This window comes from Pezoporus wallicus, unplaced genomic scaffold (assembly GCF_028554395.1).
Source record: "Pezoporus wallicus isolate ANWC-B61680 ecotype Strahan unplaced genomic scaffold, APGP_CSIRO_Pwel_v1 contig_4710, whole genome shotgun sequence".
Taxonomy (NCBI): domain Eukaryota; kingdom Metazoa; phylum Chordata; class Aves; order Psittaciformes; family Psittacidae; genus Pezoporus; species Pezoporus wallicus.
In genome coordinates this window covers 735,077-758,732 of record NW_026640647.1, presented here as the reverse complement: position 1 = coordinate 758,732, position 23,656 = coordinate 735,077, and the positions used below count along the sequence as shown (strand labels likewise).

The window sequence follows — 23,656 nt, the reverse complement described above, 5'->3', positions numbered from 1 at the left end:
ATTTGCAGGAAAGGAAACTGGATGCAATTCTGGATACATCCATTTATACAGATTGTAACAACACACTTTCTTGCAAAGTAGGAAATGCTGATACTAAGCAGCTGTGGACAAAACACCGCAAAACCAGAAATACTCATGGCAGCAAGAGAAACTAATCATGTTTGCCATTTAATCCAATCTGGGGAAAAAAAGCACAAGTTCTTTATTACAAGCAATATTCCTCCTCCATGTTCCCCTCCCCCCCCCCCCCCCCCAATTATCCTTGAGTAATATGCCAACTTTTTTTAACATCTTGTAAAAATAAGATGTTAGCAGTAACCAGAGTTCACCATGTGGTAATTTATAACAATATCTAACATGGACATCAACATTTTCTATTGTTTCCATTTTCATCTTCCTGACAATATTTTGTAATGAGCATTGAACATGTCAATCTAGCAGTAAAACTTAAGCCCAACACCTTTTAGAACAAACTATTAGTCAGGAAAGTTAATTTGCAAGTAGAAAAAGAAGTACTAAAGAAGTTCCTGCGTTTACCCCAAGATACACTCAGGAGTACAAATATGCCTTACTGTTTTGGTGGGGCCTCAAAAACATTAATGAAAACTGGTTTTGGACCATTTGTAGTTGAAATTAAAATATGTATGTATAACTACTATTAATACCATTCCCCAAACCTTCATAGCCTAAAAAATACATTTGCAGTGGAACAAATTCCCCTGCCTCTTATTTTACGTTCAAGTCTTTGTTAGAGAAAGAAAGGGGACTTACCAGTTTAATATCAATATTTGTGGCACCAGCATCCAAAGAATTTTCTATCAGCTCCTTCATCACGCTGACAACTGATGTAATCACCTGAGAACTTGAAAGGAGACGAACTGTCTCTGCTGAAAGCTGTTTCATTGTGGAATAAGATTCAGAGACACTGTATAGAAAGGTAAGAAAATACGAGCCACATTACAAATACACACTTCTAATTAATTGTTTCACAGCATCTTTTAAATGTGAGTGAAGCATAAACAGCTGAAGAGTACAATTTTCAATATACAGTAGCAGCAGTTAGTAGGAGCAGTCAATAAAAGTTTGACTTGTAGAAGTAACAGAACACATGTCTAGACTAAAAACCACTATTTTAAGTAGATTAAACTTCTAATGAAAAGCTTCTAAGAATTCAGAGAAATACTGAGCAAAACAGTGTATTATCTCTCACTTATGTACTCATCTCCGCTAAACTATTGTAACATGGCTGGGATCCTGCAATTCCAAAAGTAGACAGACCAGATGGTAATGCAAAGTGCTTGTCAGAAATGTCTTCAGCTAGGATATTTACTCAGAACCAGGTCTGATTTCAGCACTGATAAATAAAATCCCCAGTATACAAAAAATCATGGAAGAAATATGACCTGAAGGTTTAGAGTTGGGAAGGAAGCAGGGAGGAAGCACAGTGGTACTGATGCAGAAATCATATTCAGTGGCAATGAGATCTACTAGCAATAATGAAGAAAGGAACAAAAAACCTTCCGAATTATAACCTTGCCTTTCTGATCTGACTTACTCTGCATACAGAGACAAGTCAGTGTATTTCTGTGCCTCTGTATCTTTTACTTGAAGATGCCTTGTATCAAAAGCCAGTGGAAATACCTGGTTTTTACCATTGAAAACACTTTCAAAGGTGTGTAAAATTCCTGCATCATTACACAGATACTCTACTATCAAAAGACTGTAAATGGATCTGCAAATTTTTGCATGCATTTCTGTTTAAGTACCCAAGCAGACACAAGAAAAATCTCTGGTAACCTTTCTAGACTGACAAAAAGAACTCAACCACAGTTTTTCATGTGTGTGAGGAAGGGGGGACAAACAGCATTGCTAGACAGCTCTTTGCACCCAAGAACAGTTCAGACCTGGTTTTCTTCTCTTCACAGCAGCTCTTTACTAGGTTGTGTTAAGGGGGAAAAAATCCCAGCAGTCCTGGCTTTCCCATTCATTCAGTCCAAGCTATCTGCTGGACGACACAGCACACTCAGCACCCATCCCAAGGATATGAGCATGTGTGGAGGAATGGAACAAACCCAGATTTCCTCCCAACACAATCAGGTCACAGCGGGGGCCTGCAAACAACATCCCAGAGCACTGCCATCCTGCAGGGTGTATGCAGCTGATAACAACAATTACAGGACACTTCTCTCTGCCTTGATGTCCTTCTAAGGGCTGCCACTCTTTAAACATAAAAGACAAAAGCAAAACATGGTTACTTGGCAAAAAAAAGGTACAGTGTTTTGAAGAGGAAGCAGCATTGAAGCTTTTTAAGAACTGCTACAAAGATATTTTCTCTTTATACTTCTTATTTATATTCCAAAGGGAGTTTGCCTTTCATATGTGGTAAAAACATGTGACAAATCATGTGTTCCAGCAAACAAACAGGAAAAGGAGCACAGAATAGGGCTGTTGAAGACAGACCAATATTAATCATGTACACACATTCAGTGAGGCAGGTTTCCCCACACAGTCACACATTATACAGGGCTCCTGTGTCAAGTGCTTCATGATTTAGCAATGACAAGTACCAGATCGGAGCTGGATATCTTTACCAAAAGACATTAAGAAAAGGGAGGGTCTTAAAATGGAAACATTACAGATCCCAAAGACAAACTGTCCATGAGGTGTTACTGATGCAGATGGTTTGGGAAAGAAACCAGTCCCAGGACTACCCTCCCCTCCCCTGGACCCAAAACACCCCGTGCAGGGCCCTGTGCCAACTGCTCACTGGATGGGAGGACATAAAGCCATGCTGGCCACATCTCGGGGGCACCTGCTGGTACTTGCTACCTCTGCAAATACATCCAATCCTTGATTACTTTCAGCTAAAAGAACATAGAATGGTTTGAGTTGGAAGGGGCCTTAAAGCTCATCCAGTTCCAAAGCGACACCTTTCACTAGAGCAGGTTGCTCCAAGCCCTGTCCAGCCTGGCCTTGAACACTGCCAGGGATGAGGCAGCCACAGTTTCTCTGGGCACCCTATGCCAACACCTCAGCACCCTCACAGGGAAGAACTTCTGCCTTATATCTAACATTAAACATACATATTTCAGCTCAAGCCATGTTACTATTATAACTGTTCACTAGGCAGACATACTATAATCTGTGCTCAGTGAGAAGACAGTGGTTTCTGTCCTTGAGCATCATCACTGAATGCAGTTCATTTACCCGTCTAAGCAAAGTCAGACACTCCTGCAACAGGGGCTCTCTAGACAGCTGTAATACTACACAACAGCAGATAAACTGCAGACAAAACCTCCATAAACTTCACAGTCGCAGCCTCACAGATTTGTAGGGCAGGACCCCAACCCCCCTCCCACAGCTACCTTCCTCAGGAGTCCACCGGTTCGGTGGAAACGAAAGGGACAAAAGCTGCAGATAAAACCCGCGGCGGTCACACGAGTTTACCTAAAACCGCACCAACAGTCCCCAGCTCCCGGTTCCGCTTTTCATTACAAAAAGCACGGGGGACTAAGCTCGCGTCACCACACGGCGACGAGATGAGGGGAGTTGAGGGGAGGGCCCGGCTTGCTGACTTCGGTCCTCACGGGGCCTGGTCCCGCACGGAGAGGGGAGCGGGACGCCGCGCCCAGCCAGGCCCAGGCCTCACCCTAGGCCCTAGCCCGTCCCTGGGCAGCAGCAGTTCCCGCCAAGGTGAAGCCAGCTGCCAGAGGCAAAAAGCGTCGTCGCCCGGCCAGGACCCAAGGGGAGGCAGCAGCTCCGCACCCTTCGGCCTTTCCCAGGCGCCCGCCCCCCAGCAGGCTCCGCGGCCGCGCTTCCTCCGCCACCGCGCCACCCCACTCCCGGCTAACCACTGCCGTCGCCGCCGCCGCCGCGCGGTGGGCGGTACGGGCAGTTAGCCGGGCCCCTCCCCTCCGCGGCAGCACCGCCCACGGGGCGGCCGGCCGGTTCTACCTGCGGCCCGCGGCTAGCGTTCCCCCTCTGCTTCTCGGCGGCCGCGGTCTCAGCGCGGCCCGTGGGTGCCCGGAAAGGTGGGGCTGCGCTCGGGAGGCGAAGGGCGGGAAGATGGGCCGGTTCGCTGCTTGTGCTTACGAGCAGGCCCCGGGGTGGTCGGCAGCTGCAGCCGGGCCCAGCCCTGAGGCGCGCATCGGGGCCCGGTGGGCTGGGGCGGCCGGAGGATGGGTTGCGGGGAGTCCGCATGGTGCGTGGCCGGAAGGGAGCCGTCTGTGCGGGGAGGCGAGGGGTCCTGCTTTTTCCGTGCCGCTGTGAGGGAAAGCACGGGTCTGGCGGGCTGGGTGAGGGGGCGGGTCCGTCTGGTTAAATTAGAAAATAGGAAAGATAGGGCAAGGTGGAAGGTAACGTGAAAGTGTGTGTGCAGGTACTTGCTCAGCGGCGGTGCTGTATCCTAGGGAGGGAGGAACAACCTCACTTCACACGTCTCAGGTAATGTGTTCCCTGTGAGTGCACGGCTTGAAAGACTTTGCGATAAGTATTGATTAAAGTCAGCACTGTCACGGTTCAGTTTCAGGTTCATCGCATCTATTTTTATAGTCCACTGTTAATATTGCAAAATACTGCTGTAATACCAGCATCTCGTGGCACTGAGCCAGCGTAAGAAACAAACTTCATACCAAAAGCAAGCTGTTTTTGTTGGTTAACCAGTGCTTTGTAGATTGATTTAGAAGGAAGTAAAAAGTCTCCATCCCAGGCCCATAACAATATAAATAGTCTCACAGATCATGTGAGTATGAAATACGGAATTATTTTTTATAATTATCAGTACAGATTCTAATACAGTGTTATTCACTGTAAGTTGTCTATCTCCTGGTGAAATCAGTGTTACGAAATTGTTCTTTATATCTCTGTGTGTGGCTGTCACTTAGAAAACCCATTGGCTAATTTCATCCAGATTTGAAAGATGGAAATGCCTGTCTGAAAACTATCAGGTGGGGAGAGGAGGAAATCTGAAATCTGCACTCTGCTGCAAGAAAAGCATCAATCAGTTCTTGTTCTTTATAGCAGTAGGGCAGGTAGCAGGGCAGTTGATATACGCAGAATTCTTCACTAGCCATTACATGAGCAGGAAAGAGGAGGAAAATTGATATGAGAGGAGGGTAAGAACTGCAGATGTTGTGGATGGAGAAAATAATTTAGAGGGCAAGAGTTACAAAGCTGGATTTCATACAGGTTTGCAACTTTAGGTAACAAGAGCACAGCTTGCTATTCTTTTTGAAATGTCCCTTCTGTTGCAAGACTGGGGGGTTTATTTGTTTGGGCATTTTAAAAACAAATGGTTCCTAACAGCCCTTTTTGTTATGACTTCTCTATAAACCATACTTTGAAGATCTTGAGGTATATCTTGGCTTATGCACTGTTTTGCTGCCAGACCTGCTGATTTAAAACATCCATTATCCAATCTGAAACCTGTACATGTTAAGTACTGTCTATAACAGTAGTCTCACTCTTCAGACAGATTTGTTCTGTAGGGTAAAAATGAACGTAGGCGTTGCCCACAGCGAGGTAAATCCAAACACACGGGTGATGAACAGTCGTGGAATGTGGCTGACGTATGCGCTCGGAGTTGGCCTGCTGCACATTGTCTTGCTCAGCATTCCTTTCTTTAGTGTGCCTGTCGCCTGGACTTTAACAAATGTGATTCACAACCTGGTAAGTACCCTCTCTTGTAACAGAGTTTGAGAAGTTGTTCGTGCATACTTATTTTTAGTGGCAGGAGAAGAGAAAAATAGCCAAGTTGTATGGATAATGAAATCCCATCTCTGCTTGTCTTATCCACAAATGAGCTGGCTGGTTTGGGGAGGACAAGTGATGTATGAAAAGAGGGCCATAATCCAGCATTTTATGCTAATACAGCTTTCTGAGATTAACAGCAAAGAAGCCTTAACAAAATGATAGCTTCTTCTGTATTTAGGAAGATGATCATTCACTTTAAAGGCTGAGGTGGAATAATATCCTCTTGAATCCTGTGAAAAATAAAGTGATTTTTATTCAAGCTTTTTATTTTTGTAGATAGGTTTAAAACTAATTGTAAGCGTCAGTAGAGCATTGTGTACGGTATCATTGTCAGCATCAGACATGCCTGTCTTGGGAAGATGATGCTTGGCAGAGATGAATATTACTAAATATTTCCCAAATGCCTTACCGAATTCATTATAGCAAGTAGCTATAATGACAACAGGGATGAGAGCATGCACTGGCAAGTACTAGTGGAACCCTAGAAGATAAGTATAAACTGGACTTTTGCATATTTCAGCATTTAAATGGTACTTTTTGGGAAACAAATCTTTGAATGGTTTGACAAACAACAAAATCTTGGGTTTCCACTACTGGAAAACTCTTAGCTGATGTTGAAAGCATTTCTGGTGCTCCTTTCTGCAACTACCAGTGCAAAATAAAATACGAAGTAAGAATATAGATCTGTTCTAAAAGTGCCTTCTTGGTTTAGGTATTAAAAATGAGACGCTACAAACATCATTAAGCAAATTAATGAATTTGCTTAGGTTAACAGTCAGGGGGAGTCCAAAAAAGAAAAAGGGAAAATGATTTCAAGTGACTTGCTCAGATTTCACTTCATTTATAAGAATTCAAAAGAAATTTTTTCTATATAAAGCTTTCTATAATATTCATTTCTGTATGTGCATAAGAAAGGACCTGAAAGAAAGAAAAGGAAGTCTTTGATATTTTCTGATAGAGACTCTTGCTTGGAGTTGATGTGCTCAGTTTGATAGAAAACAAATGTTTGTTAAATCTGGAAGCGGATAGACTCCCCTGTTTGAAATCAGTAGGCCCACACTGATCTCTTGGAACAGGGCACGCATGGTGTGTTCCCATCAGATAGAAACGATCATAAGTGAAGTCCAATGTGGTAAAGAAGAAACAGCAAAGAGATGGACAGGTGATACTCAACAGCTTGCTGGTAGTCAGCTTACAAGTGTTTGAAGCTGGTGTGGGGCTAAGAAAGCTTTAAAGTTCTTGTAATGTTGACATTATTTGTAGCTAGATTTTGCTTTGTGCAGACTCTACCTCCTAACTGACTTAACACTATGTTAGGTAAGTGGTAATACACCGCAGCAGCCCTGAGCTTGTGGCAGTACTGGTTAAAATTGTCTTCATTTCATGCAATTTTTTTGTCATCTCATGTCGAAGACAAGGCAGTGGATTGAATGTCACACAGACTTTAATTCTGACTGTGCCACTGACTGCACAATCTGGGGCAAATCGCATCTTCTCTCTTCCCTCCTCTGTGATAATTTGTCATTACAAACCAGCAGCTTTGAGAATGCTGAGACCAGGCTGAGAATGCTTTTCCTCTCCGTTTTTACAATGCATTGAACAATGTAGAAATTACTAAAAAAAAAAAAAAAATAAATCTAAAAGTGCCACTGTGTTCCCTTTTCATTTTCCCCAGGGAATGTATGTGTTTTTGCATGCAGTAAAGGGAACTCCTTTCGAAACACCGGATCAGGGGAAAGCTAGGCTACTAACACACTGGGAACAACTGGATTATGGAGTACAATTTACATCTTCAAGAAAATTCTTCACAATCTCTCCTATAATTCTGTGAGTTCAAAACTGTATTCTGGATTAACTGAATTATAAAAATATGATTTGAAAAGCTGCAAATGGGTTGCAGTTTACATTGTAAAAGCATTTTTTTTTTTCCTCACTTGTTTGTGTGTTTCTACATCACAGGGGTAGGGAGCACATGTTTACAGGTTATCAACAATCTTTCTTCCTGCAGCTTTTGACACTCCAGTTCACTCCTTTGGCACATGACAGCATTTATTAGCACTTTAGTGACTTGTGAGTGCTAAGGAGTGTGGCAGCCTTCACTGAATGGGGTCCAGGATTTTGCATGTCAGTTCTGCTTTGTACAGATTGCCTTCTATTTAAATTAGTTGTATAAATAGATGAGAAATCCTACCCTGCCTGTCTCTGTTGACAAAGGCACAGTGTGTAACACCACCTATTTAATATCCAACTTTAAAAAGTCTTTCTGTTTTTCCCTGAAGGAAGTTGTCCACTTGCATGGCGGGGAGGCAGGGGGAAGATCCTGCATCATGTTTAGGAAGTTGGTTTTGTATTTGTAATACTTGTGTGTGGTTCTCTTCGTGCACTAATAATGCATAAGTAGCTGAATCAATGTCTCCATTTTGCTGGGGAAAAAACAAAACCAAAACAATGTGGTAGCCTTATTTCTGTGACTAGTTTTTGCAAAAAGTGAGATGGAATTATTAGCTCAAAGTGTAAAGAGGTTGGTAGTGAATTTGATTTTCTGAGGCACATTTTCTTATTCTTGCAGTTGAACAGGTTGTGGACTAGCTTAAAAATAGTTCTGGAAACATCCGCCAGATCAGAATCATTTTAAAGTCATACCTATCGCAGATGTGCTCAGCATAGGAGATTTTTGCACTGAAAAATGTCAAATGTTTCCTCGCTCAGCTTGCTAGGGTAGCAGAACTGCAATGATTTTGGTGTAAGTGCTTAAAACCCATATCGTAAATGAGGCTTGTAGCTGCAGAAGTCAGATTCCAGCTTGAGGGGTGGGAGGAAGTGCTGGAGGAAGACACTGCCTGGGAGTTGCTTTTCACTGCTGTGAGAAGGGTGGGAAGAAGAGGTCCATAATTGTGCTGTAGATATTCTAGAGCCCCAGGTGAGATACTGAGTATAGAAATAGAAAGGCAATTAACCAGTAAATTAGTACTGATTACTAAAGCACTTTCTTCTACTTAACTTTGTTTGTTTTTTCAGACAAGGGTGTCATCAGCTAAGTTTGCTCCCCTTTCTACCACAGGTACTTCCTGGCGAGTTTCTACACAAAGTATGATTCAACACACTTTATTCTCAACACGACCTCCCTCCTGACCGTGCTCATCCCCAAGCTGCCACAGTTGCATGGTGTTCGAATCTTTGGCATCAATAAATACTAAGCAGAAGGTTTGACACTGACCGCCCCTGACACGGCTGCTGCTGCTCCCCAGGGGAAGGAGTCGAGTAGTCTGCTGTGCCTAGTGTCTAATTGTATTCAATGAAAGATGCTTTTACAGCTGAGATACAATTCCTACGTCCTGCAGCTTTGTCTGGGATGAAAGTTGAGTTTGCAAGAAGATGCCTTCAAACACCTACACGTGAATTGGAAACGTTTAGAAGAAAGATTTCCATGAAGAGCTGGGCAGGCCCAGCTCTAAAGTGAAATCCCAGAGACTGTATGTATGCCTGTATGATGCAAGTGACCTGTAAGGAAGTAACAGCTAGTATCAGCTGGAAGTAGAGAGCAGTGTTTTGCAAACACCCAGTCAACCATAATGCAAATGGTAACTTTATATGTAAATCCAGGATTCTCCACACACGAACTGGTGAGGCTGTAGTCTTAGGTTGAGTGAGAGTACCTTGTTTCTGCTGTGTGGATTGTAGGTGGTTGTACTTGTTCCTGCATTGTAAAGGTTTGTCTTGCAGTACGTACTGTGACAGCCAGCATAAGCTGATGGGATCAGTCATGCCTTACCTGTTCTTGTGATTATTCTTTTGTCACAGTGACCAAAAAAAGTCCTTAAATGTCAGCTCAGGGGACTTCTACATCAACTCAATAGCTCAGTTTCTGTATGCTTTTAGAAGCTGCCACTGTTGCGTTGATCTCATTTGCTTGCCAGGGTACTGACTTAAGTGGCACATTCTGAGACTCTGAAATTTCTTTCATGGTGTGAATTTTTGACTGTTTTCTGACTGGTTATTTTTCAGTAGCTGAGAGATGTGTGATGGTGGGGGAAGGGGTTGCTGCTGCTGGTGGAGGAGAGGCTGCTCCATTATAGAGCAACCAAGTTGGAACGCAGAAGACAAACTCTGTGTAGGTCCTGAGTTAGAATAGAAGCCAAACTAGAAGTAGGTGAATAGGCAAATCACATGGACTAACTGTATGATTTTGCAGAAAAAGTTATAGATGATTTGCATGTCTTGGAAATGTGGGGGATGCTGTGTTGTTAGGGTATGGAGTAATCTTGTGTTTAATCAACTCTGGAATTAAGAGTGAAAGGAGGTACTTGTAGAGCGCTGAGCATTTAATTTCTCTGTCTTGGAAAAGGATGAATATTGAGATCTGCCAATCAAAACCAGCTCAGGTTTGACAGAGGGCTCTGTTTAAGACTTCATTTGCATTTGGGTTGCAGTGACAGCCAGTGAGCTGGAAAAAAGTTAAAAATAAAGCCCACAGTGGCATACTTCTGTTCTTGCAAGGATAATTTGCTGGCTGTTTACTTTCTTGATAAAGATGCCGTTAAAAAAAAAGGTGATGAGTTGGAAGTAATTCTGTGTGGTGTTTGTATGTACAGTGTTACTTGTCTAATTCGTGCATACTGACCCTGGAGAGGCAGTGCCAGCCCTTTCACAGTCCCTGTTCAGTGTGCCAGTGCCGGGGCTCTGAAGCACTGACGGAGGTTTGCCGCCACTGGGCGGTGATGACGTTTGGCGGCTGTAGGAGGCTCTCGACCTACGGAGCTGACACGGCCGGCCCCGCGGGGAGGTGGCAGCGCCACGGGCACCGCCCCGTGACCCGCCGGTGCACCGGAAACGTGCCGCTGGGAAGAGGGGAGGGCACGAGGTGGAGATTTATCGCGATACAAGGGTACGGCGTGGGTGCGCGGTGGAGCAGGAGGTCTGCGTTGCCCTGGCGGAACGGCGGGCCGAGCAGGGTCGCACTTTCCGCCTGTACCCGCTACCTGTGCCGTCGGCCCGCTGCGGGTGGAAATGAGCGCTTGAAGGTGGGGCAGGAAAGAGGGGCGTTGGAGGTAAAGCTGCAGAGAGCTGGGTATCGAGGACCGCGGGGCTGGGGTTAACGCTGTGGTTGGTGCCCTGCCTCAGGGCTGCAGAAGCACCGTGCACTGGAGATGTGGGCGAAGAGCTCCTCCTGAAGCATGGTTGAGATAAAGACGGTAGCGCATAACTTTTTGTGGGGTCTTAAATATCATGTACGATCATTCACGACGTGAAAAGCAGTACCACCTCTTCAGGAAAATAGAGCACATGCTTGAAAACCCTCCAGCGATAATAAACTATTCAGTTCTCTTTTAGACATAACCACCACCAATGAACAGCATTGCCAAAAGCCTTCTGAAGTCAGCTAAACACAGCCGAGCCGCGTGGTTGAGAAGCAGATCTGATCCCTCTGGAAAACGGCATCCTCGGAAGCTGGTTCTGGGAATCGAGACGAGCTGCGATGACACCGGCGCTGCCGTGGTGGACGATGCCGGCTGCGTTCTGGGGGAGGCGCTGCACTGCCAGAAGGAAGTCCATTTACAGTAAGAGCGTACTTCTCTTGGGGCTTTCACCTTACTAATGATTTTGTTGTCATTCTTCCTTGTAGTATCTTCCGTATAAAAGTCTTCCCCAGATAACCCAGTAAATGAGTAGGTGTAAAGACTACCTTGGGCCAAAACACATCCTGGCAGAGATACTGCTGTGGGTAAGGAAAGAAAAGCAGTGCATTTTCAAGTTTGCTCCAGTATTTTCTTTCAAAAAGAGACTGATATAGCTTGAATCAAAGGCGAAATCATTATTACTGGTAAAACCTCCAAATGTCTCAATTTTCTAAAGGGAAAATGTATCCAATGTAGGCATTGGTGGCTAAGTACTTGGACTGACAAGTGAGGGGCTGTGAATATTGAGCAGACATTGTTTTGGAACAGTATTGAGATCCGCTTAAGATTTATGTGTGCCCCAAAAGGGCAAGTTACAGACTTTTTGATCTCCCAGAGATAACTACGCTCTCTTCAGTGCAGAGATGCCCTTGATACTAAACAAGGCAGTTCAGAATGTACTGAGGAGACAGGCAAGGTTTGTCAAGGTTTAGAGGTGTTTGAAATCTGTTTTTTTGCCATCCTGTCTGTTAAAAAATACAAATATATGGTAGTTCTTTGTTTTTACCAGAACAGGTGGAATAATTCCTGTGGTAGCACAGCAGCTTCACAGAGAAAACATTGAGCGAGTGGTAAAAGAGGCGCTTGGTACCAGTGGCGTTTCCATACCTGACCTCACCGCTGTCGCCACCACAGTCAAGCCAGGACTTGCACTGAGCCTTGGTGTGGGGCTGCAGTACAGCCTGGACTTAGTGAACAAGTACCAGAAGCCATTCATACCCATCCATCACATGGAGGCTCACGCCCTGACCGTCAGGCTGACCTGTCACCTGGAGTTTCCCTTCCTGGTGCTTTTGCTCTCCGGAGGCCACTGTCTCTTGGCAGTAGCACAGGGAGTTTCAGATTTCCTTCTGCTTGGACAGTCCATAGATATAGCACCAGGGGACATGCTGGATAAGGTAGTACTTCTTTACGTAAGCAAATCTAGCTTTTTTTTATTGCCTTTACACTAGAATATAGTAATACTTTCATCAGTGCATGCAGAGGAATACAGTGCAGTATAAGGTTTACTTAACCCTTTTTGTTTTGTTTTTTTTTTCCTATTTTGAAATGCCATACATTTAATACACAACAAGCTCTTAAAAATCTACATACAACATCAGTTGTAACATATGCAAATTGATTTTTAGCAAATAGACAACATCACCAAAACTGGTATTGGAAGCTTCATGGACACTCATTATACAAAGGATTATTATGAATTTGAGAAGATGGATAGGGGTGTTTTAAAGGATGCTGTCAGGTGGAAAGCAATACATATTAAACAATTCTTACCGGGTTTCTTGTACAGTTTGAAAAGCCTGTTTTGGCTTTCAGAATCAAAGGTTACTGGGTCTTGGGTACGATCTGTAAAACTGAGAACAAAACTGCAAGTGACCCAACAGAAGCAGAGTTGTTAAACAGTAGTTGTCTGTATTGAAAAAGAGAGTAGATCAGAGAGGGGGTTGTTGAAGGTTGAAACCAGCTTTGTTCCTGTTTATCTGGTAACACAATATGACAGTCTGGGTGTGTTTCCTATAGCATAAAAATTAGGTAATTAATGTTTCCTGCAAAGTTTGTTGACCTCATGTCTGCCCAAATTGTTCTAAAATTGCATTTCTAATTTAAAATCCAGCTGGTGTATGCCTCATCCATATCGCACTTGGTTTGTAATTGCATGTTGATTGGGTTTTGTGGTTTTGAATTTTAATCCACAGACTACAATGCAGTGAATGCAGTTACAGGAGGAGTTGATGTAGTGCTCTGTTCCAAGTCTGTTATTATCTCCCTAGGTAGCTAGAAGACTATCCTTAAGAAAGCACCCTGAGTGCCACAGCATGGCTGGGGGGAAGGCAATAGAGCACTTGGCTCAGACTGGAAACCGGCAGCAGATCATGTTAAGACTTCCCATGCAACAGTATCGTAACTGTGACTTTTCTTTCTCTGGACTTCAGAACATTGTCAATAACACCATTACACAAAAAGAAAAAGAAGAAGGTATTTTTAAACAAAGTCAGATGTAAACTATGTTTTTGGTGATGCATACTCAGGAAAACCCATTTGATCATGCATTTCCATAGGTATTCAAGAAGGTGAGATCCTTTCCTGTGTTAAGGATATTGCTGCTGCTGTGCAGCACACAGTGGCTGTGCATATTATGCAGCGGACGTACCGAGCCATGCTGTTCTGCATGAAAAATAGCATATTGTCATCAAAAAATGCAACTTTGGTGGGTATACGTGTTTTTTCCCCCTTTTTATATTTGGCTCTATAACATCATTTGAAGATGGACATGCCTTGCTGTAGTTTCTCCCTTGACAAGTGAGGAAGGTGTCAGTATGTATTGACAAAATACCAGGGTTAAAGTAATAGTCATATAAATATTCACAATAAAGTGTTTCATGGTTTGGTTTTGAGATAGATGGTAAAAAACATCTCTAATTTGACCTTTCATAATAATTTAGGCTATGTAATTTGACCTAGTCCTCTCCAGTACTTGATAGCTGTTCTAGTTATGGGTTTATTCTTTTATTCATTTTATTCATATTATTGTAGTGATAGGACAAGACGTAATGGCTTCAAACTTAGACAGGGGAAAGTTCAAGTTAGATATAAGGAGGAAGTTCTTTACTGTGAGGGTGGTGAGGCACTGGCACAAGTTGCCCAAAGAAGTGATAAATGCTCCATCCCTGGCAGTGTTCAAGGCCAGGTTGGACAGAGCCTTGGGTGATGTGGTCTAGTGTGAGGTGTCCCTGCCCAAGGCAGGGGGGGTTGGAACTAGATGATGTTAAGGTCCTTTCCAACCCTGACTATTCTATGATTCTATTAGTATAGTAAAGCTCAGTTATCATACCCTTTTCTGATATGTTTTCATTTCCAAAGATATGTTTTAATCTTCAAACACATTATTCATTGCTGCCTTCAGAACTTCATCTGATAACCTTTCTTTTAAATAGGATGTTGAGAGTGACCAATCAGTACTTTTGAGTTAATGACTTCTTTCTTTTTGCAACTGCTCTCAGGTTATATCAGGAGGAGTTGCAAGTAACGAGTATATCCGAAAAGGTCTGCGGACTTTGGCAGATATAAATGGTTTTGCTTTTCTGTGTCCTCCTCCAAGGCTGTGCACTGATAATGGTGTTATGATTGCATGGTAAGAGTTGTTTCTCCTTACATGTATTTCTTTAATGCTCTTTAAAAGCTGACAGAGGCAAGAACTTATGTTCATGGTGACTGAACAATGTATGCATATTTATGACATCGCATTTTTAGATAATTGTTTTCTTGCTTAGGAATGGCATTGAAAGGTTACGTGCAGGACTCGGTGTTTTACACAGTACTGAAGGCATCCGCTATGAACCAAAGTAAGTGACTCAATTTGTTCAACAGTCTGTTTCTTCGCTTACTATGGCCAATTAAAGTGGAAGGAGGTGCAGATAGAAAGAGTAGCAGAGGTTGATGAGGAGTGTCTTTGCAGTGCAGGTAAGCTTTAAAAGTTACCATCACTCCCTTTTCAATGTATGAAATGCAAATGTGTCAGTTACCATTGTATCAGTTCCATGTTCTCTTCCCATTACTATTGTGGGCTGGGAAAACTGGAGCAAGTTAAGCTTTTCAGTCACTGTAGACATAAATCAACGTGCTCCAAGTCAAACTCTGTATTTATAATGAGGAATCAATTAAAAAAAAAAATTAACATAGCATCTGATCATACTTTTTTTTTTTTTTTACTAATTATTTTGATAACTTGTTAGTTAAGGCTTGTTCTATGGATTGAAGTAGATCTAGGCTTAAGGCCAAACAAAACACTAGTATTTCAAAGTACCGGCTGGCCTTAAATTTGACTTTTTTTTCCCTCCTTTCATTTCCAGGAAAGCAGCCTCGGATCTGTTTAAAAAAAAAAATAAAAAAATCCCTTGTTTTATAGTTTTCAAATGAAAAATTGATAAAATACTCTTCCTGAAAAATAACTCATTTTATCTATCTAAGAGAATAAAATACTAAGTTTTATTTGCTATATACATTGTTTAAGATTATAATAGAAGACACTTCTGAATGTCTAGTGTATCTTGCATTCAACAGTGAGATGCAAACTGAATTATCAACTAAAATCAGAGTCCAAAAAAATCATCCCCCAAAACCAGCTTTGAAATCACAATTGTCTCTTCTCCTGAGTCTGGAATGACTACAGATGCAAACGTGTCCTTAATGTAAAGGTGTTTCTAGGTGCAGCTTCAGATTGACCATGTTAATGGTCACACAGTCTTACAGTGCAGGCAATCTGCAAAAATACTGTGATTCCCATGCTCATTGTATAAAAGTCTGTGACTGTGCACATCTGTGGGATGCAGCAATAATGTTATTTTTAGCAAGTAATTCTACTGTTTTCCAGAGCTCCCCTTGGAATTGATATTTCAAAAAGAGTTGCAGAAGATTCCATCAAGGTGCCAAGACTAAAAACGATACTACAGTTGGCATCTTAAAAAGTAGCTTGGTAAAGTAAATGCAACTATAAATTTCTCACTAAAAACTTTTTCAATGATGTTACATTTACTGACGGCACTTGGTTTACAAGTGTTGAAAATCACCTACCAGAGAAATAAATGCTGTGTGGTATCACCAAAGTGATTCCAGTTACTGTTCCATAGATGTCTAAGAGTTCTAGGGATTAACACAACTAAAAATTAAGTGTACTTTCTAATAAATATAAACTTACACAAATGAAAAAATCTCCATTGTTTACACTTTGTAACTTACTAATAAGCTTTATATATTTATAATACCTACTATATTCTAATTTAACAATGTAATATATAATTCATGTGAGGTTTGTAATTTAACAATATAATAGTTTATGTAAGGTTTGTAATTTACACTACATATTAAAAAATCATACCTTCTACAACTGAAAAGTTACAGAAAGTCTATGTGAGAGAGCACACATTTTCAAGATCTCAGTGTGTATTAGCTGTGCCAGTACAACTGAATTTCAGCAGTACCTCATTTTCTGTTGGTCATGTCAAAAGCCTATTTTTGTTTATACAGAATAATCATTTTGGGGTATGGGATCTGTGCCTTTTTTTATAAATTGCTCAGTAAAGCTGATCACAGTGTAGGTCAGCTGTTAAGATGCAATTTCTCAGTTCTGATGTGAATGTTATTTGACCTTGCCTTTTGATAATCATAAGATTTATTCATGGCAGTGGTATTTACTGGAATAAATACTTTAAGTACCTCTTCATTAAGAGTTTCCTAATTGATAATGCATTTGTTGAAAACTGCCTTCATTTAAATACAAACAAGTAACTGGGATTTGTGGGACAGTTATGAACAGCCAGACTTACCTGATTTTTTGTATTTTTATTTTTTTTATTATTTTAGGGCAAGATGTAACAAATCAAGAACATGCATTATTTTTTCTCCAGTACTTAATTTCTGGGAGAAAAAAAGCATTGGAAGTGTATGTAGTATCTACATTTTGTTATGTAGCATTTCTGGAGTGGTGTTTTCATAGGATTCAACTACAAGTAATTTACCTTTTGGTATTTTAGCTGTAGTGTTAAGTAGTTTATCTTCTTGGCACAGCAATATATCATTTAATCATACTCATAGAATAGTTAAGAGTTGGAAAGGACCTTAAGATCTAGTTCCAATCCCCTGCCATGGGCAGGGAGACCACACACTAAACCATGTCACCCAAGACTCTGTTCAACCTGGCCTTGAACACTGCCACATTTCATAGGCCCTGTCCATCAGTATGTTTATACATGTGGCTCACTGATCAGAAGTCTCACTGATTCCAAATTTTCTGAACAATGAGGAGGAAGAAACCCCTAGAAAGCTGTTTTGTGAGACAATAAATACAGATAAAATGCAATTCAGATTTCCCATGAAGGGCACAGCCTTCTGGAGATGGAGTGATTCCAGTGTGTCTCAAGCCTACCAAAACTACTATTGTTAGAACCAGAGAGCTTGATTCTAACACCACACTTTCTTGCGTGATACTGTAAATACAGTTAATGGATCACTGTTACATGTATCTCAACTAAGAGTTTACACAGCAAAAATTATTTAATTAAAATACTTAAAGCTGTTCCAAAATGCATACATGGGAACAATGCCCCAAGTAATTATGTCAAAGACTTCTTTAAATATTGAAGTGGAGATGTCTTGTATCAAGGATTTAGAAATGCTGTCATACCAATTTCCTGGCCTATCTCATTACGTCAAAGGAAACAGATCACACAGTTGTCTGAAAAATCTACTCAATGAGATAGATTTGTACAACTGTAATGGAATCAGATCTAATATGAATCAATAATGTAGTGCTAAGAGAGGCCTCCATTTGGTCTTTATTATAGGCATAAGACATAAGAAAAAAGAAATGGGGTTGGGTTCCTTCTTTGCTGAAGGAAGAGGTTGGCTAAAATAATGCAGCTCTTGTTATCTTTAGAGGGAGCTTACAAGTACAGTGGACTTTTGAAAAATCTGACCCATCACTTCAATACCACAGTGGAAAATGAGCTCTTTTGGAAATGTGTTCATCTACGGCATTTCCTGTCATCTTACAATTTTGCATGAGATCCAATGATCTGTATGTTTTACAAGTAATGATCCCAGCCTTTTTTTTTTCTGGTATTTTTCTTTTCTCTATTTGATTGGACAAACACAAAAACTAGAACTGTAAGGTAGCATGTTGAGTACTAAACTCCAAACTTACAAAAAACACTGGACAGCTCATATCCAGTCTTTCTTATGTGAACTTTGCAATCCTTCCATACACATTTAGGAAGACAAGCTAACTCATGCTTTTCTTCAGAGGAAGCCCATTCATATATTGACTGAAGTACACAATGGATGCTTTGCAACTTCAGGAGTAAAAGTAGCCAAGCTAAAGTTAAAAGAAGAGGTAGCAAGCTAGGGAGCCAAGGAGGGACAAAGAACAGTTTGGAGGGAACTTCCCAGTTTCTCCAGGAGCAGAGGGAGCCCTGTGCTGTGGACCACCAACCAAGGCAGCCCTGCAGAACTGGCCAAGGACTGCAAAGCTGCACAGGATGCCCCAAAGCACCCAGGGGGTGTGTGGCCAAGCATGATGCTTAAGCGCAGATCTCCTAAGAGGCAACAAGGCTTAAGACACTCAGCTCTTTTTGGCTCTCGCATCTCAGGCCAGCTCCTTACTGCACATTCCCTTCTAAAATCACAGCCTAAACCCTCTCCTAAAGCACAGCTGCAGGACCAGCCCTGTTATACAACAGAAGACGTCCTTTACTGAATTCAGTATACATGACAGCCCAGACAGATCCATGATTTTTGCACCACTGACATCAAGTTAGGAAGGGTGGGAAAGCCAGCCTCTGGCTATCCTCTCTTCCCCTCCATGAATGCGTTCATAGTAAGTTTCTAGTACAAGTTCACATCTATGTGCATTCCTTTGATGCTTAATAATAATGCCTTAGTACATAAAAAAATAGACCAAACATTTTAAGAAACCTCCAAAAGATTTACTGAAATTGTATACAGAATAAATGCAGCATCTCAAGATGTAGCTTTATAGTTCATCTACTGAAAATTACTTCAGTCTGCTGCATGTGTCAGATGCTTTCTCACTGTTGCTTTCTAGCTTTGCAATCCGAGATCCAAACTGTACAGCTCTTTTTGGCAAAATGGTTGAGGCTGTGAGGCCAAACTCCTTGGCTGCAAGACGAAGAAGCAACTTCTCACCAATTCCTCGAGGTAAAGTCAAGTCAGCTTTTTCCCAGATGGGCAGAGAACTGAGGAATGAAACAACATCTTCATCAAGAAAAGGAAACCTGAAGGAAAGACAGACATATTTAAAAGGTCTTTCCCCATGTATAACAGTTTTTTTTCCCCTTTACCACATGCAGAGACTTCAGAATCTGTGTCAATTCTTAACTATAGATGTACCATTAATGTTAGTGTCCCAGTAATGAAGCACATCTTTGAAACAGTTACACTGTCTTGGAGAAAGCAAACGTAATATATATTATGTTTAAATTCAGAAGTCTGGAAGTTTTCAAAAGTGAAGCAAAGAAAAGAGTAAAAACAAGCATCAGAAATACTGGGTTTATACAAAATGAAAACTATGGAGAAAATCAGAAAAAACAATGGCAGAGCAAGACAAATATAAATGTAACACTTCAAGGTCATTTCTAAGTATTACCATATATTGTAGGAAGCTAGACTGTAACTTTGACACAAAAATATTTACACAACAAATTCTGACAACATCCTGAATTCCAGGCATTCAGATCTAACCACATGCATGATTAACAGCACTGCCTGTTCTCCACTCCAAGGGGTTTGGTTTTTCTAAACTGAAAACATGCAACCAAGAACAGATTTGGCAAAACACCGGCAGAAAGATCACACAAAAAGACCTTTCATGCACTGAGTGGCCTATGCTACTGGACTACACCTAAGGAATTTTTTTCAAGTAGCAAGTGGTAACATGACGGAAGTAACCACAAAAAAAATGCTGCTTTAACTATTCTGACTTAGCAACCAGGAAATACAATAGATACTGATGATGCCTTTACTACATGGACAGGAATATGTGGCTTCCACATTATGTTGTCAGTCTCCAGAGTCTCAGAGTCCCCAGATGACCATTTCAGGGCACTTCAAAGGTGTGCAGAAAGACTGTTCCAGCTAAAATAATAAAATCAACTTCATTTTGCCTATTTCAGCATGTGTTGGTGCTTTTTAAAAGCTCTAGATGGAAACCCACATTGCTGCATTTCCTTAGGTAACTTTTCTATAGTACTAGAGACCACTTCTTCTAAACAACAAACACGCACAACACATTAACAAAACTGCAACAAAATTTGAGACAACAAAATGTAGAGAATTTTCAATTAAGCTCTCTGTTGCTAGTGTTAAAGCAGAATCTAACCAGCAAAACCAGTTTTGCTTTAAGTTACAACAGTAATACCTGGCTTCTTTTCCATGGTCACCAATAATTCTATCATCTCTACCAAGATTTCTGGAAGAAATGCGATCTAACTCCATTTCAAGTTCTTCATTCAGACCCTTGAAGCCATATTTTTTGAAGCAAACACGGTGTCGAGAATAGCCAGCAAGCTGTTCATCTGCTCCAATGCCTGTAAGCACAACCTAAGTAACCAGAATAAAATAAATATTTCTTAGTAGCTATGCAAGTAAATAATATGTAACATCTTAAATGTTTAACTGCATCTTAAGGAGAGTCACTTCAATATACATCATCTAAATATCACCTATCCTGATGGGATGTGCCTTACACATTTACAGAGCCTGAAAAAGTTCCAAAGTCACTGGAACTTGAAATAGGTTTACAATCAGGCCTAGAAGTACACAAACATATTTCTACTGATACAAGGAAAAACCCACAAAATAATGTTCTATCCATCAGAAATTCACCAGTTATCTTTGAAGAACGTCTTTGTTAGTTTCTATTACAATGAAGAGCATTTGCTAAACACCAGCCTTTATAAAAAAAATGGTGCTGAAGATTATGTAGTATATCATATGTTCTAAATAGTTACACCCAGATTACTTATTTACAATACTGGGTTAGTAACTGCATCACACAATGTAAAAATGTCTTATAATTGTTGTCTACTCAGCAAGTACATAAAATGTTATGAAGGGAAAAAACACTACTATAGCTGATCCACTGCTATGCTTTCAACAGCACTTAACTATAACAGTGAATGTCAAGTGTGTTTTACTCATCTGACACCAGCCAGTGGTCAACTGCTTTTTTACCTGTACATAGCAGTAGGTACCCGATGGGGAAAATGACATTTTCGCTTCATGTTTTATTAACTCATGACCTATTTCAACACATCCTGAACCTAAGATGAATTTGTATGTTTTGCAAATCTGAGATGAACACATCCTGAAGTAGATCCGTGAACTAAATCAGCTGTGTTCTGTAGCAGTTTTTAAGCTAACTACTGCATTTCTTGGGGGACTTACTGCTGTTGGTTGGGGTTTTTTTGTGGTTTTAGAATCTAGCAATTAGTAGGAAAGTAACAGGAGTCTCAGCAGTGGACTGCAAATTCCTGAAATTAATCACTTTATTCTTCATCCCTATGCAAGCATCAGGAAATTAGGAGGTGAGAAACAGGAGTCAAATTCCAAATAAAATCATTTAGTAGCTAAAGAGATTTTACTTAATACTAAACACATGAAAACAAGTTACAAAAGGGAAAGAGCTACTTTTTTGTAGTTCTGCCATTCGATCAGACACTAATTACAAACACTTCCAAACAGTCATCTTTTCTGCCACTACTCTTTGCTATTTTGTCACATAAATAGCATGCCTAAAGAAGGTAATGATTTTACAAGGGCTGGAATGCTGGCACAAAACACAATTATTTAATAATTCATTAACATATAACTGAATTTGTTAAGCTGCTCAATTTGGACTGAACAACTCTTACTCACTACTGGGGCTGAAACACCAAAGATGACAGATGATGGTTATTATTTTTTCCTAATCACACTGCTGCTTATTCAAGCTCAATTAAAAGCCATTCATATTACATCATAAAATAACTGAATGTAGTTTTTAACTCCAGAATTACACAAAGATTGTCATTATTGAACTATTGTACATTATGCCACTGAATTTCAGAAGCCTTATGAATATTAAAGACCCTTGCTGATTTCTGAAACAACAGAACTAGTTTTACATTCACAGGTCAAGCACAAGGCAGAAAATAACAACAAAAAAATCAGTACCTTTGCAGGACTTCTATATGGTTTCAGCTCTCCTTGGTTACTAATAAAACCCTCCCCTCTGGAAGCAAACCAAATTGCACAGCCAATGCTGTCATCCAAGACTGTATTCAGTGGATAAATTAAGTGATTAATGCGTTGTTGTCGCATTTTTTTCAGCTCTTCTGGTGTAACATTGATCTCCACAAAGTTCCAGGTTCTTGAAGGGTTAATGGCCTCTAATTCTTTCAGTCCTGCCCTACCAGTGATTCTGTCAGGAACATCAAAACAAGAGAAACAAGCACAAGTTTTAGCATCAAGGTCTTGACGACTCTCTTGAGGACATGGCAGATCAAGCTGTACCTCCCCGTTGGTATGGTTTTTAGAGGTACCCCTTTGCTTAGCTTGTTCTTTCAGCATGAAAGCTACATTGAGAAGATCTATTGGTTCCTCCAAAGGTACATGTTTATCAGCAAGGGCTGCAATAACCATGGAATCAATGCCACCAGAAAAGAGCACTGCAATATGTGCTTTTCTGTTAGACATGCTTGGAACTTCTCTTGTTTCCTGATCTTCAGCTCTAACGAGAGATAAAACCCGTCTCTTTACTGCTTCATTTAAAACATCAATAAACTGACAAATTAACTTTTTCTTGTGCTCCTCTGCAAGAAATCCTTGAAGGGTTTCTACAGAAACCGTATGAGTAATGTTGCTAGCATTAGTGCCTGGACATTGACCTGAAGCTTCAGAAATTGTTTTATTTAAGGGGATAACTGGTGCTCTGAGACACAGTTTTGATTCATTCATCACAACACGCATGTGGTTTGGTAAGTCTTTTGAAACTTGGTCCAGAACATTAATGAGTATTTCTTCTACTGCTTTCTCTGTGCAGCTGTACTTCCATGGAAACAATGTTAAAGACCAAGATTTAGTTGCTGTGCAAGCTTTGAGATCGATTTTGAAAATTCCAGATGCTGGGACTTCTTGCCATTGGTGACCTGATTCAGAATAAGCACTTACAGATGTAAGACAGAAAGCACTGTTGACCTCATTACTGCATTGCCAAAGCAAACTACGGCGACCAAAATAATCTCTACCAAACCATAAAGTGTGTCTAGATGCTTGATAATAAATAAAAGACCATGGGCCCCGAACTGATGAAAATAGTGATAACATGTCCTCTTCACTACTGCATAATGCAAGATGATGAAACATAACTTCAGTATCATTCTCTAGATCTCCTACATGCACTCCATCAAAAATTTCTCCATTCCAAAGAAAAATACTGCTATTGGCATTTTGCAGAGGCTGAGGAGTCACCAGTCCTCTTAAGTGAAGTACGTGGCCAGAAAACAGGCACTCGTAAGGGAGATCAGGCAGAGTTTTTATCAACTGCTGGCTACTATCTGGTCCTCTTCTTCTAAGATGGCAGAGTATGTCTTCGTTAAAGAAACCATGAATAGCATGCTGTCTACACAAGGTAACAACGCAACAAATACCACACATGATGGCTTTGAATTCAGATG

At 41.0% G+C, this 23,656-nt stretch overlaps 4 protein-coding genes and 1 long non-coding RNA gene across 14 annotated transcripts in view; 2 read left to right on the top strand and 3 right to left on the bottom strand.

Annotated features, from left to right (window-relative positions):
- PMS1 (PMS1 homolog 1, mismatch repair system component) overlaps positions 1 to 4,074 on the bottom strand; it is a 45,262-nt gene extending 41,188 nt beyond the window's left edge. For 2 of the 4 annotated variants that reach the window (XM_057419775.1, XM_057419778.1), the window contains exon 1: positions 772 to 925. In XM_057419775.1, coding sequence (XP_057275758.1) covers positions 772 to 903 — 132 coding nt within the window. In that variant the 5' untranslated portion in view covers positions 904 to 925. Of the gene's footprint in view, positions 1 to 771; positions 926 to 3,447; positions 3,467 to 3,954 lie in introns of those variants that run through there. The other 2 variants (XM_057419776.1, XM_057419777.1) reach the window with 2 other exon arrangements.
- A 245-nt stretch (positions 4,075 to 4,319) lies between these two features.
- ORMDL1 (ORMDL sphingolipid biosynthesis regulator 1) lies at positions 4,320 to 10,253 on the top strand. 3 transcript variants are annotated; one of them, XM_057419861.1, is made up of 4 exons: positions 4,320 to 4,443; positions 5,470 to 5,667; positions 7,427 to 7,578; positions 8,813 to 10,253. In XM_057419861.1, exons 2-4 carry the CDS (start codon positions 5,494 to 5,496, stop codon positions 8,946 to 8,948), a joined length of 462 nt encoding a protein of 153 aa, XP_057275844.1. In that variant the 5' UTR covers positions 4,320 to 4,443; positions 5,470 to 5,493; the 3' UTR covers positions 8,949 to 10,253. The 3 variants fall into 3 exon arrangements, with proteins under 3 accessions (XP_057275844.1, XP_057275845.1, XP_057275842.1); XM_057419862.1 differs by having other exon boundaries at positions 4,333 to 4,443; positions 5,474 to 5,667; XM_057419859.1 differs by lacking the exon at positions 4,320 to 4,443 and having other exon boundaries at positions 5,290 to 5,667.
- An 823-nt stretch (positions 10,254 to 11,076) lies between these two features.
- LOC130604859 (uncharacterized) lies at positions 11,077 to 12,838 on the bottom strand. The gene is made up of 2 exons (XR_008973541.1): positions 12,702 to 12,838; positions 11,077 to 11,467 (listed from the first exon to the last, which is right to left on the bottom strand). It is a non-coding gene; the product is annotated as an uncharacterized LOC130604859 (long non-coding RNA).
- OSGEPL1 (O-sialoglycoprotein endopeptidase like 1) lies at positions 11,098 to 19,161 on the top strand. 5 transcript variants are annotated; one of them, XM_057419782.1, is made up of 8 exons: positions 11,098 to 11,309; positions 11,938 to 12,340; positions 13,199 to 13,403; positions 13,487 to 13,635; positions 14,429 to 14,559; positions 14,699 to 14,770; positions 15,799 to 15,905; positions 19,027 to 19,161. In XM_057419782.1, the coding sequence occupies exons 1-7, from the start codon at positions 11,098 to 11,100 to the stop codon at positions 15,887 to 15,889; spliced, it is 1,263 nt and encodes a 420-aa protein (XP_057275765.1). In that variant the 3' UTR covers positions 15,890 to 15,905; positions 19,027 to 19,161. The 5 variants fall into 5 exon arrangements, with proteins under 5 accessions (XP_057275765.1, XP_057275766.1, XP_057275767.1 ...); XM_057419783.1 differs by having other exon boundaries at positions 15,799 to 15,900; positions 19,027 to 19,139; XM_057419784.1 differs by lacking the exon at positions 19,027 to 19,161 and having other exon boundaries at positions 11,938 to 12,325; positions 15,799 to 16,135.
- On the bottom strand, positions 18,886 to 23,636 carry ASNSD1 (asparagine synthetase domain containing 1). Its single transcript, XM_057419779.1, has 3 exons — positions 22,155 to 23,636; positions 20,359 to 20,540; positions 18,886 to 19,216 (listed from the first exon to the last, which is right to left on the bottom strand). The coding sequence occupies exons 1-3, from the start codon at positions 23,634 to 23,636 to the stop codon at positions 18,976 to 18,978; spliced, it is 1,905 nt and encodes a 634-aa protein (XP_057275762.1). The 3' UTR covers positions 18,886 to 18,975.
- Between the last annotated feature and the right edge of the window lie 20 nt (positions 23,637 to 23,656).

Bases quoted from the DNA above. Each gene is read 5' to 3' on its own strand.
- ORMDL1 (XM_057419859.1), top strand. From the start codon at position 5,431: ATGTTAAGTACTGTCTATAACAGTAGTCTCACTCTTCAGACAGATTTG. The intron at 5,668-7,426 runs GTAAGTACCCTC...CATTTTCCCCAG, and splicing joins CAAATGTGATTCACAACCTG to GGAATGTATGTGTTTTTGCA. The intron at 7,579-8,812 runs GTGAGTTCAAAA...TTTCTACCACAG, and splicing joins ACAATCTCTCCTATAATTCT to GTACTTCCTGGCGAGTTTCT.
- ASNSD1 (XM_057419779.1), bottom strand. From the start codon at position 23,636: ATGTGTGGTATTTGTTGCGTTGTTACCTTGTGTAGACAGCATGCTATT. The intron at 20,541-22,154 runs GTACTGATTTTT...CTGGTTACTTAG, and splicing joins CATATAGAAGTCCTGCAAAG to GTTGTGCTTACAGGCATTGG. The intron at 19,217-20,358 runs GTATTACTGTTG...TCTTTCCTTCAG, and splicing joins GACCATGGAAAAGAAGCCAG to GTTTCCTTTTCTTGATGAAG.
- OSGEPL1 (XM_057419782.1), top strand. From the start codon at position 11,098: ATGAACAGCATTGCCAAAAGCCTTCTGAAGTCAGCTAAACACAGCCGA. The intron at 11,310-11,937 runs GTAAGAGCGTAC...TGTTTTTACCAG, and splicing joins CAGAAGGAAGTCCATTTACA to AACAGGTGGAATAATTCCTG. The intron at 12,341-13,198 runs GTAAGCAAATCT...TTATCTCCCTAG, and splicing joins ATAAGGTAGTACTTCTTTAC to GTAGCTAGAAGACTATCCTT.